This window comes from Castanea sativa, chromosome 5 (genome assembly GCF_040712315.1).
Source record: "Castanea sativa cultivar Marrone di Chiusa Pesio chromosome 5, ASM4071231v1".
Classification (NCBI taxonomy): domain Eukaryota; kingdom Viridiplantae; phylum Streptophyta; class Magnoliopsida; order Fagales; family Fagaceae; genus Castanea; species Castanea sativa.
In genome coordinates this window covers 75908473-75930399 of record NC_134017.1, presented here as the reverse complement: position 1 = coordinate 75930399, position 21927 = coordinate 75908473, and the positions used below count along the sequence as shown (strand labels likewise).

At 35.5% G+C, this 21927-nt stretch overlaps 1 protein-coding gene across 2 annotated transcripts; it reads left to right on the top strand.

The window, feature by feature from the left end:
• Window positions 1–7308: 7308 nt before the first annotated feature.
• On the top strand, window positions 7309–10890 carry LOC142636240 (cysteine-rich receptor-like protein kinase 10). Of its 2 annotated transcripts, none has more exons than XM_075810392.1 (7): window positions 7309–8163; window positions 8630–8764; window positions 8912–8976; window positions 9110–9320; window positions 9602–9839; window positions 10029–10179; window positions 10281–10890. In XM_075810392.1, exons 1-7 carry the CDS (start codon window positions 7371–7373, stop codon window positions 10605–10607), a joined length of 1920 nt encoding a protein of 639 aa, XP_075666507.1. In that variant the 5' UTR covers window positions 7309–7370; the 3' UTR covers window positions 10608–10890. The 2 variants fall into 2 exon arrangements, with proteins under 2 accessions (XP_075666507.1, XP_075666506.1); XM_075810391.1 differs by having other exon boundaries at window positions 7310–8163; window positions 8879–8976; window positions 10281–10889.
• The last annotated feature ends 11037 nt before the right edge of the window (window positions 10891–21927 follow it).

The following is a 21927-nucleotide window of genomic DNA, read 5'->3' as shown; positions in this document are numbered from 1 at the left end:
TCAGATTTCAGATAGAGAGAGAGAGAGAGTCAGAGACTGAGAGAGAGTCAAAGAGAAAGAGAGAGAGAAATACCTGTGCGACGGCGACGGTGAGCGATGTGAATCACGCGATGTGCGAGCGATCTCCGACGAGGACGAGCGATCTTTGATGAGTGTTTGGACTGTGATTGGACCGACGAGCGTTTGGACTGCGACGAGGCGATGAGCGATCTCCGACTAGCATTTGGACTGCGACGAAGACGATGTGCTCTAAACTGCGGGTCTGCAACTAGACCGATCTATTCTCTGATAAGGGGCGATGACGTACTCTAGAGTCTGGATTGCGACTGGACCGATCTAGCTTCTAAGGGGAGGCGTTGCTCTTTGCTCTGTTTTTAGGTTTGCTTTAGCAGTTTAGCCTTTAGTGATTTCTGATGTTTTTAGGTTTGCTTTAGCTTTAGTGATCTCTGATGTACTGATTTGAGGTTTCTGATTTTTGATGTGCTTTTTTTTTTCTTTTTTCTTTTTTTTGAGAATCCATGGGTTTGCTTCCTCTGTAATTTGTTGGGCTTGATGTTGGGTTTGCCGTGGGCTTGATGTTGGGCTTGTCGTCCTTTGATTTGGACTGTTACAATTTTTTTTTTTTTTTTTTTCAGATTTTAGTTGAAAATTTTTTTTGGGTTTTTTTTTTTCTTGAAAGTAGAACAAATATTTTTTTTTTTTTTAAATTGAGGGTGTTCCGAATTTTAGTTAAAGGTGTTCCTATTTTTTTTAAGGGTAAACAAATAAAAAAAATTAATTATTATTATATATATTTATTTTTTTTTTTCAAAGTCAAGGTGTTCCTAGGAACATTCTGACTATAACGTGGCGTCGCCACTGACAGTCAAAAGTAGTTATGCACTGTAGTTGTGGAACCAAATTATTTGGATTTGGCTCCACCAATGTAGCCTTATTTTTGTATTTGGTAATGCTAAAAATAGCAATATAGCTTTTTAGCACCACAAATACTAATGCTCTTATAGGCCAATGTTTCCAATAATGTTTACTCCATTTGTGTGTGTAGTTGTGACAACTATTGCGTCCTTGAAATTTGATTTGGCTACAATCCAAGCTGCCGCAAGCAAGTTCTTTGATGACAACAAGCTAGGTGGAGGTGGATTTGGTGAGGTTTACAAGGTATTAGTATTCCTTTCTCTCTCTTTTTTTTTCGGAATTTTTGTTAGGATACTAGACATCTATTTATTACGGATTTAATTCTCGCAAAAATTCGACTAGTAAAAATTCAAAAGCTTTTGAAATTGAGAATTTATAAATTCCACTAAGTACACTATTCTATTGGATGATTAAAATATATTCTTAGGGCACATTTCTTAATAGGCAAGAAATAGTAGTGTACAAGGTTGTCAAAATAGGAATCCTACATAGGATCATGGGAGGTAGCTGAGATTGTGGATCGTAGAATCGGATCATGGATCGTAAGATCTTACATTATTTGAGAAAAAAATACACATTGGTATGTTAAATAATCACATAAATTATACATTCATTGATATAATTACCATACATCACTATATCCATTTGTAAGCATCATTTAAAAAGGCCAAAAATCTCAAAACATGACACTCTATTAAAATATTTTTTATTTGGGTCCAACTGACACTCTCTCTATATTAGAGTGGAAAAACTTGGTCTATTTAGATTTTATTTGTCATTTAAGTCAAATTGAGCCTTCTGTCAAGTTAAAAAAAATATTATAAGAAATAAATGTCGTTTGGGATCGTCAGAATCATGTGATCCTACCGATCCTGAATTATCGCAAATATCCTTGAAAGATCTAGATCATTTTGGGCAGGTGAGATCATAAAATCGTAGGATCCAGATCAGGATTTTGACAACCATGGTAGTGAAGAGACTTTTGTTGAGGCTTATTTTTGAAAAGCCAAGCAGCAAGAAGAAGCCTAACAATATAGGCAAGAAGAGAGTTAGTAGATTGATAGGAAGGAACCATTAACAGTAGGAATAATGGATCATAGGCCCATAAAATAAATAAATGAGTCTTGAGAAAAGCAATTGGGTCGATAACTTCTGGATCGATCGAGAAACCTCCTGACCTCTCAATAGATTCCCAACAACTGGTGGATCAATCGAGCTTCTTGCTCATGTCTGATGTTTTGTTCCTCGACACCTCCTCGATAGCTGCATCTGTCGACGCCTGTACTCTCAACACCTACCTCGACACTTGTCTCGATACCTCTCGACACCTCTTTCTGTCAAGATTTATTGAGGTTTTATATATTGTTTCAGTGCGATTTGGATCTCATTTTTCTTGATCTCTCTCAATCTATCCACACCTGTTCATCTCCCAAACACTCTTTTCTCTCTCAAAACCTTTAACTTGCATGATTTTCGGCCTCTTTTGCTTCAAATCACTTGGTATGATTTCTTTTCTATCTTTCCTCATGTTCATTTCATGCATTCATACCTAGGTTTTTGAGTTTTTGAAATTATTTGGGGTTTTTCAAAATTGTTGAGTTTTTGTGAAAATTTGGGATGGGTTTTTGCCTAGATGAGTTTCAAATCTCATACATTGCATCTCATAAGCATTATAACTATATTATCATGCATTTAGATGTGTGCAATTGACTGTGTGTTGGTAGGATTGGATTGGGCGGAGCCCATGATGTATTTTCTTTGCATGTCACATGTTCATGCATTTTTCATGCATACGTTCTTTCCTTTCAATATACTTGCTATATTTGAACTGTGTTAGAACTTTTCTGAGTGTTTTCTTTTTCCCCCTCTCTCTCTAGTTTATGTTAGTGTGTCAATGGCACTAAAACATAAGTCTTCTCCTACCCAGAACCCTTTGCGTTCTAGGGCATCTTCATCTTCTGATCCTACTCCCTCCTCTATCCGGTTCCGTGATGAGATAGCCCAAAAGGACTTCTCAGAGAACTTCTCTAAACTAGGTGTTCATTCGGAATGCCAAGTTGTCTTGTCATATTTTTTTGACATTGACCTTCCCAATGTCATTCACAGACGGGATTGGGAGTCACTATGTGACGTCCCAGTCACATGTCCTTCCGTGCTAATTCAGGAGTTTTACTCCAACATGCATGGAACTGATCCTTCAGTACCTCTCTTTCATGCTTGTGTTCGAGGTACACACATTGTCGTCACACCGGAGTTGGTATCCGATGTGCTTTGTGTTCCGAGAGTTGTGCATCCTGACTACCCCGGTTGTGAGCGTCTACGGACCGTGTCCAAAGACGAGATGATCTCTACTTTCTGTGAGCGTCCAGCTAATTAGGGTGAGCATCAGTTTACATCATGTCTACCTTTTGCTAAAGGTCCTAGATTCTTGAACATGGTGATAACTTTTGTGTTGTATCCTCTCTCTCACTACAACTCCATTACAGAGTCTCGTTCTTTTTTTATGTTGTCCCTTCTTAAGGATCTTTCCATTGATTTTCCTTCACATTTTATCCTTTCTATCATAGATGTTTATAGGGATACGGCTACCCGTGATAAGCTCATCTTTCCTTCTACTATCACGCTGATCTTATGCCATTTTTCCGTTCCTTTTTCCTCATCCGACCACTTCTCCTTTATGTGTGCCATTGACTACGCTACCGTTAAACGAAGAGAGGCACAGTTTCATGTGAGGCGGTCTGGTCAGACAGCTCCTCCCACTCCTTCGGCTCCTTCTACCTCCGCTCCCTCTTCTTCAGCAGGAGGTGTGACTTTGGATGCGATCATGGCGCAGCTTCAGCGCATGGATGCTCATCTTGATACACTTTCTACGGAGTTGTATCAGGTGAACACCCGTGTTGGCCGCATTGCTAGACGATAAGCTCGCCTTGGTGGTTTTATAGAGTCTCCCTCTCCTCCCCCTAAGGCATTTGAGATACCTGATGATGGTTCCGACGATGATGATGATAAGGATAGAGATGCTAGCTCTTCCAGTTTTGATGAGATGTCTACTTGACATTCTTACCCTTTGTCACTCGTACAAAAAATGGGATTAGTTTTGGATATGAGAGTAGTCACTCTTAGGGGGAGAGTTAGGAGATTTTTGATAGGGGAAGAGTTTGTTTTTTGAGGGATGTAGTAAGGATTATGTGTATCTTCTCTTTTCTTTCTTGTTAGAGATACATTGTTCTTGTACCTAGGTCTTGTGACCATTTTTACATACATTATGTTTCTCAAGTGGTATATATATGATAATGTATGTTTTATTCACCTATCTCTACATGTGTTGTTTCTTTTCTCTCTTTATACACATGATTCTTCTATTTGCATGCAATCTATTATTTCTGCTTCACACAAAGATGCTTTGATGTGTTTTGTTTAAAGTGTTTTAGAAATACAGGTTGTCAAAGTCTACTTGTCATGAACTCTCTTCTTGCAAAGTTTTTCAAGAATTTATATTAGGATAGATTTTATTGTATTCAACAAGTGAGTATGAGTTGAGTGATTTATGACTTCTTTCATATGTTTATTTGTTTGTTGTGGTTTTTTCATGGATTGCCAAAGGGGGAGATTGTCAGGATATATGTGGTTCAATTGTTAAGAACATATGTCATTATTTTATGTAATTGGCAAATTCTTTGACAAAACACACTTTACTTGTAATTGGGTAGATCTAGGATGTTTTTGATACTTCAAGAAACAAGGTTTCAAGATCAAGTGTTAAAGTCATGCAAGTCTATCCAAGAAACAAGCTGAGAAGTGGTTTTTATTAAAGCTCGACAGCTGACTCGACAACTACATCTATCGAGCTTTAAGAAGCTGTTCTAGCCCCATGGCTCGACAGCTTCTCGACAGCACCTCGACACCTTTAGCTGTCGAGATTTAAGAAAAACAGTTTTTCAGTACTGTTTTGATTCTAATCTGTGGACATGTCTTTGGGCCTTCTTTTCTCATAATCGTAGACATATAAAATGATTATTTTAAGGGCCATCAAAGTTAGCACAAGTTGCACAAGCAATGAGCAAAGTCTGTTTAAGTAATTTGTGACCAGAGACAAAGTTTTCCCTAGTTCATCTCTTTGTGAAGAAGCTGTTATGTCTTTGCACCATAGGATTTTGTAATTAAGCATCTTCTCGTTCTTCATTGTGAGGATGAACTGAAGAACTTTGCAACCAACATCTTTCTCAAGTTGGTGATTGAAGTCGCGTACTGGGATCCGCGCAATTAGTTAGTCACGTACTAGGAGCCGTGCATTGAAAATGAGAGATTGCCACTACAAAACAAGTCCCATTGGGTATTGGAGTAATGGTTCAACTGTAGGTTGATATAAGGTACTGAGATTCCTTTACTTGTAACTGCTTATTATGATAATAGTGGATTCTCGGGAGTGGTAACCTTAAAATCACCCGGTGGGGTTTTTGTCTTGGAGGTTTTTTCCATTCGTAAACAAATCACCATGTCAATTTATTTTCCGCTGCACTTTAGTTTATTGGTGATTTGTTTGTGCTACCACGCGTTTGCATATTAATTTGATTAATTAATAAACTTGGCTAATTAATCAACTTAATTCATCACAAGGGGTCAATACGTTTTTGGCCTATCATTGATTACAAAACAGAGATTCAGACATTTAGTATTTTAAAAACACTAACTTTATTGATTCAGTATTTTAAAAACCCTAACTTTATTAATTCAGTATTAAGCAAAACCTAAAATACAAAACAGAGAGAGGGTTATCGAGATTTTTATCGAGCACATGAGACAAAGGCAATCAGCTGAGCTAACTTTAACACATGGGTTATCTATTTTTTCAAAACCCTAACTTTATTTGCATATTAAACATTAAAACTTGAAAAAAATAAACATCTTGATATTATGTTTAGACTAAAAAACAGAGATTCACTATTTACAAAAACCAAAACACAAAACAGAGAAAGGGTTAGAGGGTATCAAGATTTTCAAAACGGAGACTCACCGTGAGATGAGAAGCCAATGATCAAGTCGGTGTGGAGAGGGTAGCGTGTGGAGGCGGCCTGGCGGTGGTAGAGGGAGATTCAGCGTGAGAAAGAGTGGAGGCAGTCTAGTGTCTATTCTGAAGAGTGATGGCTGAACGTGAGAGAGAGTGGAAAGTGTGTGTGAAAAGTGTGGGGTATGTAGGGTAGGGTTTCCAACTTTTGATTTTATAGTCTAATTAGTTTTAGTTTAATTAGTTTAATTAGAATCATTAGATATTTACTTAGTTTAATTATAGGTGATTAATCTAGTGGGTTTTAAAATGTTATGTTTAAAAAGATAAAATGAAAACGTTGAAAAGCTATTAAGATAACTAGATAAGCTAGGCCGGATCAGTCATCATTTTATTCAAGGCCCAATTTTGAATCATTTGAAATTTTGATGACTGATCTACAAGGCCCAATTGTGAATAAAATGATGCAGGCCCAATGCAAAGTTGCCCCTGCCAAAGCGTATCTCTGGTCTCAAATATTTGCAAATTTTATATTATATATTTAATATAAAATATAATATAATAATATTTTTTTTCGGTTCGGTCGGTTCGGTGCATAAAAATATGCCACTGAAAACCGAACTGAAATGTTTTCATCAGTTCGATTGGTTTGAAGCAGTTTTTTCAGTTCCTTGGTTTTTTGCACACCCCTAAAGAAAATGCTAACCACAAACTCTTTTACAAACTGTTGATGCAGTGAGTGGTTATTAGTAAGTAAAAATGTGATGTTAGTAGTGGTTCTAGATGAGATTAGTAAGAATATGTCACATTAACAATTTGTAAAAATATTATAAAATAGTTTGTTTTTAGCATTACTCAAACCTCGCCATCATTTCCTTGCATGTTCCTTCTCCATCAACAACTTTTCTTGTGCCATATTTTCCACTTTGACTCTAAGTGGAATCTTAGGGTCCATTTAGATACAGCTTATGTTGCTAAAAACTGAAAGTTGAAAACGCTATAATAAAATAATTTTTAAATGTATAAATAGTACCGTGAGACCCATTTTTAATATTTTTTCTAAATAAAGTAGTTGTGGATCCCGTGAACAGCGTACAATGTCAGTAATCCGCATGCATAAACAGTGCATATTACTGTTCATAAGGCGCTGAAAAAAGAAAGAAAAAAAAAACAAACAAACAAACAGTTTCATTCATCCGGATCCAAACACCACCTTAGTCTTACTCCAGCTAGCACTTTCATTTCTTCTTCTCTAACAAGAACACGACAGAATTAAAGTAGCTTCACACGCTTTAATTTCCACGAACATCTACCGTGTCAATGTCCACTCACTTTCACAAGTCAAGTCAACGTTAACATTTTTTTTTTTATATAATTTTTTGAGAAAACAAAGACATGTTAACATGTTATCTTGAATATTGATTAAGAACATGAGAGAACTGATACCAAAATGAGTTTGCCTTCGGTTAAGGCCTCCATGATTACCTTCGTGTTCCTTTCCTTGCTTACTAGTTTCCACAGCAAAATTAGTGAAGCTGCCTCAGCTAGCCGCGCCTATTCTTGTCCAAAAGAACCCAATTTCACTCCCAATAGCACCTACCAATCCAATCTCAACCACCTCCTCTCTTCACTTTCCTCCAATGCTAATCTCGAAACTGGTTTCTATAACACCACCGTTGGTCACAACCCACCCAACATAGTATACGGCCTCTTTCTCTGCCGCGGCGATGTCACCCCCAATGTCTGCCAAGACTGTGTATCAACAGCAACAAAAGACATAGTTCAGCACTACTGTCCCACAGGAATTGAGGCCACAATTTGGTACGACCAGTGCATGTTACGCTACTCAAACGAATCATTCTTCTCCAGCATGATTGACTGGCCCAGATCTTACTCTTGTAACGATAGCAAGATAACTGTCCTAGACCGCTTCGATCAGATATTGGGAACCATGATTAATGACTCGGTGACTCAGGCCACAGGTGCTCATGATGAGCCCGGTGCTACCAAGTTTGCCACCAAAGAAGCCAGCCTTTCTTCATCGATAAAGCTGTATTGCCTTGTTCAGTGCACTCCGGACATCTCTAGCTACGATTGTGATAAATGTCTTCGGGGACTAATCGCAAATATTCCATTTAGTTGTAGTGGAAAGCAGGGGGCAATAGCTTTAACTCCAAATTGCAATTTTAGGTACGAAGCGTACCAATTTTACCGGAACCTCGCTATGCCACCACCTCGATCAGGTTTGGTCCCAACTGTCTCCTGTATTTTTTTTTTTTTTTTTTCTTTGCTTTAAGAATGACTGGCTCTAGTAGAAAATATCCTTTTATACTGGTTTGCATCCACTATTTTATATTAATATCAATAATAGATGCAGGAATGTTCATATTGTTAAAATATCCATATTTTGATACTAGACATGAAACCGAATGTAAGAGTTAAAAACTTTTTTTTTCTGCAATGATACTTTTACCTGTGTAAATTAAAGTATCATTGCAAAAAGAGAAAAGATTTGAAATGTGAATATTTTTGTGTTAGTGTTCAATTGTTGATATTGTTGTAAAAAAAACGGATGTGAATTAGAGGACATGTTTCCTTTTTACGTTTTTTTTAATGGGGAACCAAATTTTATTTAGAACATACAATAAACTCTTTTTTTTTTCTATATCATTGCCATAGCAATTGATAAAGACATTATTGATTAAGCAGGAAAAAACCGAATCTCATCACTAACAATCATTGCCATCGTTACTCCAATTGCTGTCTCAATGGTGCTATTGGCTATGGTGTACTGCCTCCTAAGGATGAGTGCAAGAAAGAAATCCCCTATGGAGGAGGAAAATGGTAATGAACAATTTTTATTTATTTCATTGGTTGTACGTGTTGCTCTTATATAGAGTATTCCCTACATTTGTCATTTGATTGTGTAGCTTCTGATTTATGAAATTACAACTGTAGAATCCTTACTATTTGATTTGGCTACGATTAAAGCTGCCACAAACAAGTTCTCAGAAGATAACAAGCTTGGTAAGGGTGGATTCGGAGAGGTTTACAAGGTATTAAACTAGTATAATATATCTTTATTTTTTCTTCTTTCCGGTATAATCTTCTGAGCAATTCTAAATTCAGAACCTTTTCATTTTAAGACCTTATAAGCTGCTCTAACAGCGTTTGAAAAGCACTTAACAGGGCACACTTTCAAATGGACAAGAAATAGCTGCGAAGATGCTTTCAAAAAACTCCACTCAAGGTGCAGAAGAATTTAAGAATGAAGTTGCAATTCTAGCTAAGCTTCAGCACAGAAATTTGGTGAGGTTATTTGGATTTTGCTTGGAAGGAGAAGAAAAAATACTAGTCTATGAATATGTGCCTAACAAAAGTCTTGACTATTTTCTAAATGGTTAGTTGTTTCTAAACAGATTTCTAATTTCCTTGTGTTTGCGAATGCATGATTGCTATTAAAATTATACCCTACTACAAATTTATAGAATCTTGTAACCCTAGATAACGGAGCGTTTTGCTTCCTTGTATATATTAAAGACCTTATGAAGATGCAAGAGAGGCAAAAATTAAATTTCCATTCTGTACTTGTCCTTTTAAATTGAATCAAAATAATGAAATATATTTTTTTTAATATGTGCTTGATTCTAACTTGAATATTGAATTTTGATGATTGTGTAGACCCTGAAAAACAAAGAATATTAAATTGGTCAATGCGTTACAAGATTATTGGAGGAATTGCACGAGGGATCCTTTATCTTCATGAAGATTCTCGGCTTAGAATTATACATCGTGATCTTAAAGTTAGCAACATACTGTTAGATGAAAATATGAATCCAAAAATTTCAGATTTTGGCTTGGCAAGAATCTTTGGGAACGATCAAACCCTAGAAAATACCCACAAGATAGCAGGGACATAGTAAGTATATTACATTTCAGCAGGTATAACCGTGTAATTGTAAACCAAACTATGTGTGTCGAGAGGGAGGGGGGGGGGGTTGGAATTCCTAGCTCTTGATTAAACGTAAACATGAAAGAAAGTATTAGATATGGTTCCAATACTTCATATCATCATTTAACTAAGAGTGTTGGTGATATTGGTTTTCAGTGGTTACATGCCTCCAGAATATGCTATGTATGGACAATTCTCTATTAAGACCGATGTATTTAGTTTTGGTATCCTATTACTAGAGATTTTATGTGGCAAGAAGAACACTTCTTTCTATACATCAGACGCTACCGAGAACCTCTTGAGCTATGTGAGTACATAACCAGTATTTGTTTTAATGCATATATCATCACCTTTGAGTTAAAGGCAGAGAAGGGCGACAATATAAAAATACTTTATCAATTGATTCAGGCTTGGAAGCATTGGAAGGGTGGAACATCCTTGGAATTGTTGGATCCGACTATAAGAGATTCTTATTCAGAAATCGAAGTTAACAGATGTATCCATATTGCCTTACTATGTGTTCAAGAAAATCCAGCGGAAAGACCAACAATGGACTCAATAATTCTCATGCTAAATAGTGACTCTGTTACTATGTTACCACCTCAACCGCCAGCAGCTTTCCTTCAAAGTAGAGCACAGACGAACATGCCAGAGTCGGAGTCAGATCAATCTACCAGGAAGTCAATATTATTGTCTGTTGATGAAGCATCAATTACTGAAGTATACCCTCGATAGTGTAAACGCAACCTGGTCATGACAGAAATTAGTATTAGCTTTTTTTTGTCATGGAACCTAAGAGGGTGTTTGGGAAAGTAGTTTAAGTTATGTTGTTCGAGTGTTTTTGATATACGTGTGGGTGAAAAAATGTGTAAAAATGTATGTAATGTTTAAAATGTGTGAAAATGGTAAGTTTCATATTACCATTGTCTGAGAATTTGGACTTTAGGATGACAAAATAATTGGAAGGCATAATTCCAAATCTATTTCTGAATGGGGCTTTTGCTAGGAAAATGAATATGAACAAAAAAATATCTGAAAGATTAGTTTTGAGGTACATTGAAATTTGAATCGTTGTCTTTAACAATATTTATCCCCACTCAGAGAGAGTAATTTTCTAACAAATTGTCTTCTAGATATAACAAGTTTTAATTCTCCACAATTGCTATAAAAAAAATTTAAAAAATAAATAAAAACTGAATATGAATATAAATAGAAAATAAACATACACTAAGCACTATTTAAATGTCACTATTGAAGAGTTACAACATTCAAAATATTAAAATTGTTACTAGCCATTCGCATATGGCACAAATTATTAAGCCTTAAACTCTTTTGCTCGAAACTTCACTTGAGTGAATTGTCGTTTTGAGGTGTAAAGAATCATTGTCTTTATGACAATATTTTCCCCTCACTTACTTACTGACTTAACCATTATAGCCTCCCTGGCCAACTTTTAGACTGAATCGTTCTTTTAGCAGTGTATTTGTCAGATTGCAAGAATTCCTCAGTCCTTCGTTGCGGTTGCATCTCTTATGTAACCAAAAAAAAAGGAAGCATTTCGTTGTGTTTACTTTCACCATCAAGGCTTAATTTTTAGAACCCAGTGATTAACCACGGAGCCCATTAAACAGAAAAGAAAAAAAAAAACCCATGTCAGGCCTCTTGCCCTAAGCCCACCCAATCACTCAATCCATTCCAAACATTCAAACACCACTCACAGCCCAAAAATAAAAAAGCCTTTCAAACTCCGGTATTCTAAATTTCTAAAAACTTTTACAATAATCTAAAATAGAGAGGAATTTAAAAATGAATAAATTTTTTTAAAAGAGCTACGGAGGATTTTTTTTTTTTTTTTTTTTTTTTAACCAGCTAGTGAGAGTAACAATAAGTGATTTGGCAAGTGGGACTTCAAATGTTAGGACGAGGGCCAGGAAGTTTTCACATTCCATACAAACCTTGCTAACCTTCTATAATTTTAAAAAAAAAAAAATTCATTTATGAACGTATCCGTTTATATAATAGTTTTGAGGCAAGTACAAGACAGTATAAAATCACCATTTACTTATTTGGTAATTCTTTTTTTTAGGTATCTTTTGTAAACAGTTTCAACTTGATGCTTGCCTCATAAACATTAACATAAACATATAATTTAAAAATTACTAATTTACATTCACAAAAGAACGCACTAAATTCAACAATTAATAATTTATATAAACCAGAAAAATATTGATAGGTGACCTTTCATGTAAAATATTGAAAGTTGACCTACTTTCAAAAAAAAAAATTTAAGTTATAACAAACTTTGAAATATATAATTATCATTTACAAATTTTGACCATTTCCTTTGTGCTAAATTGTCAAAGTGGACTATCAATATCAACTTTTTGTTTTTATTTTTTATAATTTGGGTGTCCACAACTTTTTGAACATTTTGTTATATACATCCAAAGCATAGGATGAACTTTTTACTTCCCTACTTAGATTTTAAAACTTGCATCCAACTAAATTTCTAAATATTTTTAATCATTTTTAGGGCTAAGATATATGAGGCATTTTTTTTTTCTCGAAGCACATTGGCAAGAAATCAACAATCAAAATCAACATTATGTATTTCATTACTTCTATTAACGACGATATCAAATTCCAATCAATTATAGACTTAGTATTTCACTCTAAAGGTTTTACAATATTAATATTTTAAAGATAACTTAATATACATAAAAAAAAATGCTAAATTTAATGATTAATAATTTGCATAAACAAAATAAAAAACTATTTTAAGAAATATACACATTACTTAAATTTAATTTTTTATATGCAAAAATTCATAAAGAATAATAAATTTAATGATTTTTTAAATTATTAGTAAATATATTTTATTTTGTACTTCCTTTTTAATCTTGGATTGAAAGAACTGCTTCTTATTTATTATTTTTTCCATTATCATTTTTTTCCTTTTATATGTTTTGAACTGTCAAATAGATTGATAATTTAGTAAATATTTTCTTTATGTTTTTCTTTATACAACATAGCACGTATGGAAGTGATTTCCTCTTAGAAGTACTCCTACCAAGCTAGGAGGATTGTACAACCACCTTGGAATATTTCTAGGCAAGTAATTGTATCTATCATCTAGGATTACCAAGGAGGGATTGTTTAATATTGTGGGTAAGATGATTCCTTCAAAGTGATTGCCACTAAACCTATGTTTTGCTTAACATAAAACGTTTTCCGAGTATAAAATATTTTCAAGTGAAAATATATTTCAGAAAAGAAAATATTTTCAGGTATTTGATTGCATTTCATAAACTATTTTAGAAAATATTTTCATGTATTTGGTTGTGTTAGAAAACAAATTTTATACTAGTTTCTCACATTTTCCTAGTTTCTAAACATATATTATAATAGAAAATCTCAATATATAAACCCAAAGAAACAAATACAAAGAACAAAAACAAAAATATACATCAAACCCGATCAAACTGAGAAAGGGAGGACGAGAGAGAGAGACAGCGGTAGATCGAGACAGAGAGAGAGATCGGTCATGGGTATTGATAGTTCAATCTAGAGTTGGTGGAGACAAGATCGAGATATAGAGCCAACATCAATGAACTTGAGGCATAGTCAGTGAGATTGGTCACGGGTGGGATGGTGTGGTTTGATCTAAAGGTGGTGGCAACAATCTACAGGCTACAACAGTGATGATCTCTCAGACCCAGGTTCAAGTGCTCTCTCTCTCTCTCTCTCTCTCTCTCTCTCTCTCTCTCTCTCTCTCTCTCTCTCTCTCTCTCTCTCTCTCTCATTTGGGTGTTCAAATGAATGTAAGTATGAGCTTGGGTTGAAAATGAATTGCTGTAAAATGAAATTGTATTTCATTTTACACCCTACTCTACCCTATTTTATAATCAACTAAAAACTAATTTCAGTTTGACCAGATTTTCCTATTTATCCAAACATCCTAAAGGCTATAAAATATTTTTTGTAAAGGCTTTTCATTCGAAAACAAACGTAACCTAAGTTGTAAGCAATTTATTGTTTGATAGATTTAAATAGGGCAATGTGTATGAGCTGCCATTTTAAGTCAAACTTTGTGGAATTGTTCTTGTGAGTATGTTATTGGAAAGGTCCAATATTTCAATAGAAAAATTACCTAAGGTCAAAGGGATGCTGCCTTCTAAGACGTTTGACATGTTAAAGTGCTTTAACTTTGTAAAAAAATTCCCAGTAAATATACGATTGACATAGAATGTGAGAGAAATAACATTATATAAAAGAAAATTACTAGAAGAATACTCAAAAGAAAATGTATAATTGTAAGCACCAAATTAATTTAGTTATGCTACACAATAGAATAACATTATATTATTATATGCTACATAATGAAATAGGATAGCATCTATCAATCAAAGAAAAAAAAAAGATAATAAATTAAATCACAACCAAATCGAATCAATCCCATAAAGCAAAAGTTCAACACAAAAATTCATCAACCTAAGTAAAGATGCAATAAAGAATTAAAAATCAGCCGAGAGAGAGAGAGAGAGAGAGAGAGAGAGAGAGAGAGAGAGAGAATATTAATCTTTTTGTGTGAAAAAATATGGATTGAATGGAAGAGATAGTAACAATTTTTTATAGTAAATAAAATAGAGAGAAGAAGGAACAAAGGTTTCTCTCGAAACTAGTTTGGAGAGAAACCTTCAAATTCCTTCTATATCTTCTTGTTGGATATAAATTTTGAAAATTTAATTGTTGGATTGCATATTTTTTATGTTTTTCTTACACAAATGTCGATTTTCGTTCAAATTTGGATGTTATTTACTATTCGATCATTAAACATAATAAGAACATACAATTCAATGGTTAAATTTTCAAAATTCACATTCAATAAAAAGATATCAATTGAGTTTGGAGGTTTCTATTTAATCTAGTTTGGCGAAAAATCTTTTTTGAGAAAAAGAGTCAAAATAAAATAATGATGAATAGATGGAGGTATGTAACCTTAAGATATAAAATTAGCGGCGAGGTAAAACTGTAAAAGTGAGGAAATTTTTGGAGGAAGTGTAATTTTAACGTAAAAAATTAATAAGAAGAAAAATAGTTAAAAATAAGGAAGAAAGTCTTGAAAATATGCATAACAACAATAAATACTATTATTCAGACTTTGATATTAATATAAATAGATATATATATATATATATATATATATATATATATATATATATAGATGTTATAAAAATTATTAAAACTACCACTTCACTCATATCGAAATAATTTCTCAATTGCTCTCAATCGAGAAAGCAAGCAAATGAGCCTAACAAACTCCCTTGTTCTGCTATTTGGACTGCCATCAAGGTTGGGTTTCCTATATTCAAGCGAGGCATATGTTGGAATATTGGAAATAAGTCTAACCTGAGTTTTTGGGAAAGCAACTGGGTTAAGGGCCTCACTGTGAGGGAGCAGATTGAAGGGCCTCTCATGCTGCAAGAAAAAGCTCTGTCCATGGCTGATGTCCACTAGAATGGGAGCTGGCAGTGGGAGAAAATTTCATTTACTCTCCCTCAAGATGCGGTGGATAGAATTGAAGCAATTCCCATTCAATTATTTGATGAAAAGGAAGACACCATGATTTGGAAATTTTCTCGTTACGGGAATTTTAAACTTTCTTCGGCTTACTACCAAGCTCTCCCTGAGCAAGCTAATTTGTTCCAGTTCACGGGCAGGTGGGTCTAGGAGTTGGACACGCTGCCAAGAATCAAGCATTTCTTTTGGCTTTGTCATCATGGAAGCATACCTGTTAGGTAGACCCTTAACAATAGGGGGATATGCTGCAGCACGAGTTGTCCTCTGTGCCACAGGCAAGAAGAATCCATCTTACACGCTCTAAGGGACTGCCTTGTTGCTAGGAAACTTTGGGTTAACTTGGGAGTCCCTCAAGCCTTTGCAAGCTTTCTTTGTCTCAATCTTTTGGACTGGTTAAAAGAAAATAGTGTGTGCAATCCCCATATCAAAGCCAACCGCATACCATGGAGTGTACAGTTTCCATTTGCCATTTGGTCTTTATGGAAGCACAGGAATTGGGTTACCTTTAAGAACACCCTGATTAACCCAAAGCTACACCAAGTGTGTAAAAAAGAAGCTAGAGATTATAACTACTGTGTGGGAAAGGGGCAGAAGCTTAAGCATCACATTGTGACACCGGTGTGCTGGGTTAAGCCGCCCCTTGGGTGGTATAAATTGAACACTGATGGAGTATCCTTGGGGAATCCTAGCAAGGCAGGTGGCGGTGGCTTAATTCAGGATCATCAAGGGAAATGGATCAAGGGGTTTATGCAGCACACTGGTCTTGCAACCAGCATAACAGCTGAGTTGTGGGCATTGAGGGACGGCCTATTGCTAGCAAAATAAATTGGCATTACTCATCTTGAGGTGGAAATGGATGCCAAAGTCATTGTAGATCTGGTTCAGTTTAACAAATCATCTAATAACCCTTATTCATCTCTGCTTAATGATTGCAAGCTTCTTCTACATCAGCTGCACCGATCCAAGATTAACCATGCCTATTGGGAAGCGAACAGGAGTGTTGACTATCTTGCTAAGGGAGGCTGTAGTCTTCTAAGGCTGCATTTGGTTTAATGTAAATTGAATTCCGAGTGTAAAATGAATGCCGGAGAAAATAAATTCCCGTAAGGAAAATAAAATCCGAGTGTTTGGTCATGCAATGAAAAATAGTCTAAAAATTGATTTTCGGTGTTTGGTAACATTCTAAAAATGCTATTTTCCTACAAATTTTTCACATTTTCTCAGCCATTTTCTCAACATCCAAACAAATTTTATTACAGAAAATTTCAATATATACCTTTAAAGAAACAAAAATCTGCTTAAAACAATTCATTAAACTAAAAAATTTGTTCAAACTGAGAGAGGGAGGAAGAGAGATCGATCGAAAATTGAGGGAAAGAGAGAGATCGATCGAAAATTGAGGGAAAGAGAGAGATCGGTCATGGGTCATGGGCGACGAGATCGGTCATGGGTGATGAGATTGAGATGACGAGATCGGTGGCGCCAATGAGCTTTGGGTCAAGAACGAGAATGACGGCGCCGATGAGCTTTGTCGAGAACGAGAACGACGGCGCCAATGAGCTTTAGGTTGAGAACAAGATCGGTTTTGGGTGGATCAGTCTCGGGTGGTGATGATCTAGATGGCGGCGCCGGTGCTGGGGTGCGATCTCGATGGTGATGCGATCTCGGTGGGACGATCTCGGCGGCGCGAACTAGACGGCGCCGGTACTGGGGTGCAATCTCTCTCTCTCTCTCTCTCTCTCTCTCTCTCTCTCTGAGCGTCTGTGAGCTCGAAAATGATTTGAAGGTAAAATAGAACATGCATTCATTTTCCGGGTCAAATGCCTCTTTTTACGGTCAAAGTAAATGATTTTTCGAAAAATTCTATTTTTCATGCGCAACCAAACACACGAAAAGGTGTAAAAGTATTTCCTGAAATCATTTGAAGTCAAAACAAACACAACCTAAATAATTTTGTTGTTTTAGATTATCCACCTACGGATGAAATAAGTGATATTTTAGCCTCGGATGCTATTGGTTTGTACTCTTTAAGGCTTGTAACCACACTTTGCCTTTTATGGCTAGCTAATTTCAATATTATCATCCTTTTAACCCAATAATAGTAATAATAATTTCTTAATTGTCTGGCCTCCTCCCTCTCCACCCAAACCTTATAACCTTAATTTCACTGAAAATAAAATATAAAATAAAATAAAATTGCGTCAAGTAATTTTTCAAAGTCAACAAAGAATATTTTGGTTCTCAATAAACCAACTTTGGATGTGGAAGGTGGGGGTGGGTTTGGGTTCCCAGTCCTTGGTTTCATTTCATATGTGACGGGACAATTTTTTTTTCTTTTACAAATGGGAAACTAGGAATGGAAACTGGAAAAAAAGGAATGTGTGTCAAAGTGAGGCGATGGAAAATACACGTGGCATATATTAGACCATGCAACATGGAAAGGAGCACTAAGTGTGCGATGACATATTCGCCTACTATGCATTTTTATTTTTATCTTAACCAAATTCATTTGACCACTCGTTAATAATTTAGCTTTACTCACCTGCCGAATAGGAACGTGTCATATGTATATAGGAAAATTATTTTCTTAGGAAAATTATTGGTAGTTTCCTAGCTCAGTTCCAACATAGAAAACGACAGGTGCTTAAAATTCAACCAAAATTTTTCCTGATCGCCAACTTTCTATGATTTTCAACACGGCAGACAAAATTGATTACATTTACATCAAACTATTTTATCTTCTCCATAAACCTTCAAGTCTTCATGATTTCAACAATCATTTTGCCTAAAACATGGCTTTGATTTCATCACCACTACTTTTTTTCCTTTGTACAGTGTTCATGCTCATTTCTCAAGCTAATGCACAGTCAAGCGTCTCCCACTTCTGTTTATACGATCAGGGTAATTACAGAACTAGAAGCCACTACGAGGCAAACCTCGATCAAACCCTCTCGGACTTAGTCTTCTCCACCAACGAAACCAATATTAAAACCGATGGACCCAGGTGGGGGCCCAAGGGGCCTGGGCCCCCTGACCCAAAAAAAAAATTTTGTATGCAAAATTTTCAAAAAAAAAAAAAACAAAAAAACAAAAATAGGCTTTGTTCCCCTTAGTTTTTAGCTCAGGTCCCCTCACCTCAACCATTCCCGGACCCAGCCGGCCTGCCCAGGCGGCAAGAGCCCGTGAAAACCTTTAAAAAAATTGAAAAAAAAGAAAAAAGAAAACCAGTCCAACACTCCAAAAGGACCAAAACCAAATTGAAAAGCCAAAAACAAAGTAAAAAAAGAAAAAAGAAAAGAAAGGGAGAGGCAAGACAGAGAAAGTGACGCCGCTGCCCACACCCACGCTAGAGAAAGGAAGGTAGGTTTACCTTTGGTTTTATGGCAGGAATCTAGGTCAAATTTTAAGAGATTATTAAAGGTAAGTGAAATCACTACCAGTCATTAAGTTTTTTTAAGGTATGATTGGTCACCATCAATCATTAGGTTTTTTTAAGGTCTGATTGGTCACCTGTTTTTAATTGATTTTATTATCAATCTTAGATTAAGAAAAATGTTATTTTTTCTAATGAATAGAACCCGAATGCAAAATCTTCTCTTCCCATCAATAACAAGTGTTTTATGGTCATATGTCACAGGGGTAGAATTTCCTTTCTCCCAATAATAACCTTCAAAGACTAAAACAACCAGTAGAGCTATTACTCCCACTTTCATGCTTCCCATAATTTGAATTCAATAAAGCTCACAGTACCCAGAATGGCAAATATAGTGAAGTCTAAACAGACTTAGCAAGACAATCCAGACAGCTCAGCAACATCCTCAACCAATACTAGGACAAGGCTGTTTTCACCAACATGAGCAAAGTTTAATACCTTAAAAAAAGACCCAAAAAAAATTTAAATATTTTTTAGATTATAATAGACGTATATTTTGATGATTGAGGTCAGGGGTGATAGTGGGAGTTGTTTGGTTTCATTTGTTAGCATCGAAAATGTATATGCCAGAGCTACAAAGGTTGGTTTTGATCCTTTAGGAGTGAAGCAGTGGTACTTACTGACCCAGAATTGTATGGCTTGTGACTATTTTTTTGATAATGCAGTGTATTGATTAGACTTGGACCTCTTGATTATTTTTTTGTCTTTTATGATCTCTCTTTTTCTCTGCGCTGACTTAGACTTAGGTAGCGTTTGGATTGAGCTGAAACGTAATGCATCTACATTTCAATTTTTTTTTTTTTCCTAGACGCACATTTGTCACTGTTCATTAGCCATGAACAGTAATTTTAGGCTTATGAAGAGTGATTTTAGGCATATTAGAACTAATAGTGACATATTAAAGTAAAATAATATATTTTGAATTATATCACTTGCCAAAATGTAATAGTGCTGGTTTTGAAGAAACAAATCAATATATTAACAAAAGCAAGTATATGCAAAAGCTGAGGAATAAACACGTTCTGTTTGCTTGATTGAATGATTCAACTTACTATTCTCATGAAGAATTACTCATTATAAATTTCATCAATTGGTAGAAATATCCATTGCATTCCTTCTTCTTTTTTTCTATTCTTTTGCTCATGTGTGATAACTTCGTTCTGATAAATGAATCAGTGCCCTCAAATGGATAAAATAACTTCTCTAACTTGATGCACTATCCAGCATGAAAGTGCACTGGTGTAATTACTAGGTGCAAGTAAGACCCCAAATTTTAATTACAGCTAAATTAATTTTAAGCTAATCACAATTAATGCATAATTTATGTAATTAACTAATTAACCAACCGAACCATCAAACAATTGCATGGATGAACATAAAGGTGCAATGCAATAAAGTAAAGGGCAGTAGGGAAAATAATATCAAACCCAATGAAAGCTCAAATAATGACACTATAGCTTCTTTAGACCCCCAATTTTAAGTTATGACTTAATTGCTTTTACTCTAACTTATCTAAATGCAGAATAAGAGTAAATGATATGCAATAACCGGAACTACTCTCTAAGGCATAACCACAAGCAAGCAATAATAAATATAAAGCTTAAAAAGTAAAGGAAGAGAGATGCAAACACAAGATAACACCGAGACATGTTATCGAAGAGGAAACCAAAGTATTCAGCGAAAAACCTCTCCGCCGCCCTCCAAGCTGAAATTGATCCACTAGTGAATAAAATTGGAAACACAAATATCAAAAATACCCTCCAAGCCTAATCTACCCAATGTACTAGAACCCTCCAAGTTCCAACTACCAACAGGCTTCATGGGTCTTCACTAGTTATCCAGATCTCGCAATTAGCTCCAAATTGCATCTGCCACCAATGGCTTTTTCCAATGTTTCTCATACGCACCAAAACTTCTCTCATCACTCAGATTGGGTGAGTTAAGTGTTTAGGCTAAGAACCTCTTAAGGATGTGTAAATGGAAAGGTAGAAGTAGAGGAAATCTTTAGAGAAATGTTGTAGATGATTGTGGGTTTACAATCTTTAACTCTCAAGTGTATAGCTAGAGTTTTCTCTCTTAAAAGTTCCTTGGAAAAACTCCTTACAATTTTGTGGATAATGTTTGCTTATATAGTATTGGTAAAGGAATGGGAAAAAGCACACTTAAAAAGTTCAGTTAATGATTTTCGCGGGTCACTCGAGACTTGGCCTGAGTCGCAAAGTGACTTGTGAAAACTAGTCTAGCATGAGGCTGCTCAAATTCTAACATGTGCTTCTCATGTGGCCTTTCACAAGTTGTCACTCGCGAGCCAATTGCGAAATCTCCTTTTTCACAGATCTTCACCCAACTCTCACATACAACCCTTACATTAAATCCCACAATAAATACAAGAAAATGATTGAGCAAAATTACAATCAAATTTGACACAAAATTAAAGCCAACATAAAAACATAGTTGTAAATCACAGCTTTACACCTAAGATAACAACCGATGTATATTGAAGAGGAAAACCAAAAGAACTTGGCATAAAAACCTCTACGTGACCTTCCAAGCTGGAATTGATCTACTAGTAAATAAGTTAGAGTTCAAGGATAATAAAAAAAAATCCTCTAAGGCTAATCTACCCAAAATGCTTGAGGTCTCCCAAACTCCAACTACTAACGAACTACTCGGAATCTTGTCTTCGCTAACTTTCAGAATTCCGCAATACTACCCAATTGCACCACCAAACTTTATCGGCTGAATATGTGATTATGCACACAGGAAATGTGATCTAACAATCTTTCATAAAAGAAAGAGGGAAGATCGTAAACGTAGACAATGACCCTACAAGTGGAAGGAAAGAAAGGAAGCAAAAATGGGATGTAATAGAGAGAAATACAATGAGCTGCTAGGCCTCACCTCCACTGCAAAACCCATCACCGGCAAGAAACTTTACAATTGCACCTTCAAATGGATAGATTACCACCCAAAATGATGCCACTAATGCCATGCAGGGATTTTCTATACTTTTTATGTGGCTTGCTACATAGGAGTCTTTTA

Bases quoted from the DNA above. Each gene is read 5' to 3' on its own strand.
- LOC142636240 (XM_075810391.1), top strand. From the start codon at position 7,371: ATGAGTTTGCCTTCGGTTAAGGCCTCCATGATTACCTTCGTGTTCCTT. The intron at 9,840-10,028 runs GTAAGTATATTA...ATTGGTTTTCAG, and splicing joins CACAAGATAGCAGGGACATA to TGGTTACATGCCTCCAGAAT. The intron at 10,180-10,280 runs GTGAGTACATAA...CAATTGATTCAG, and splicing joins CCGAGAACCTCTTGAGCTAT to GCTTGGAAGCATTGGAAGGG.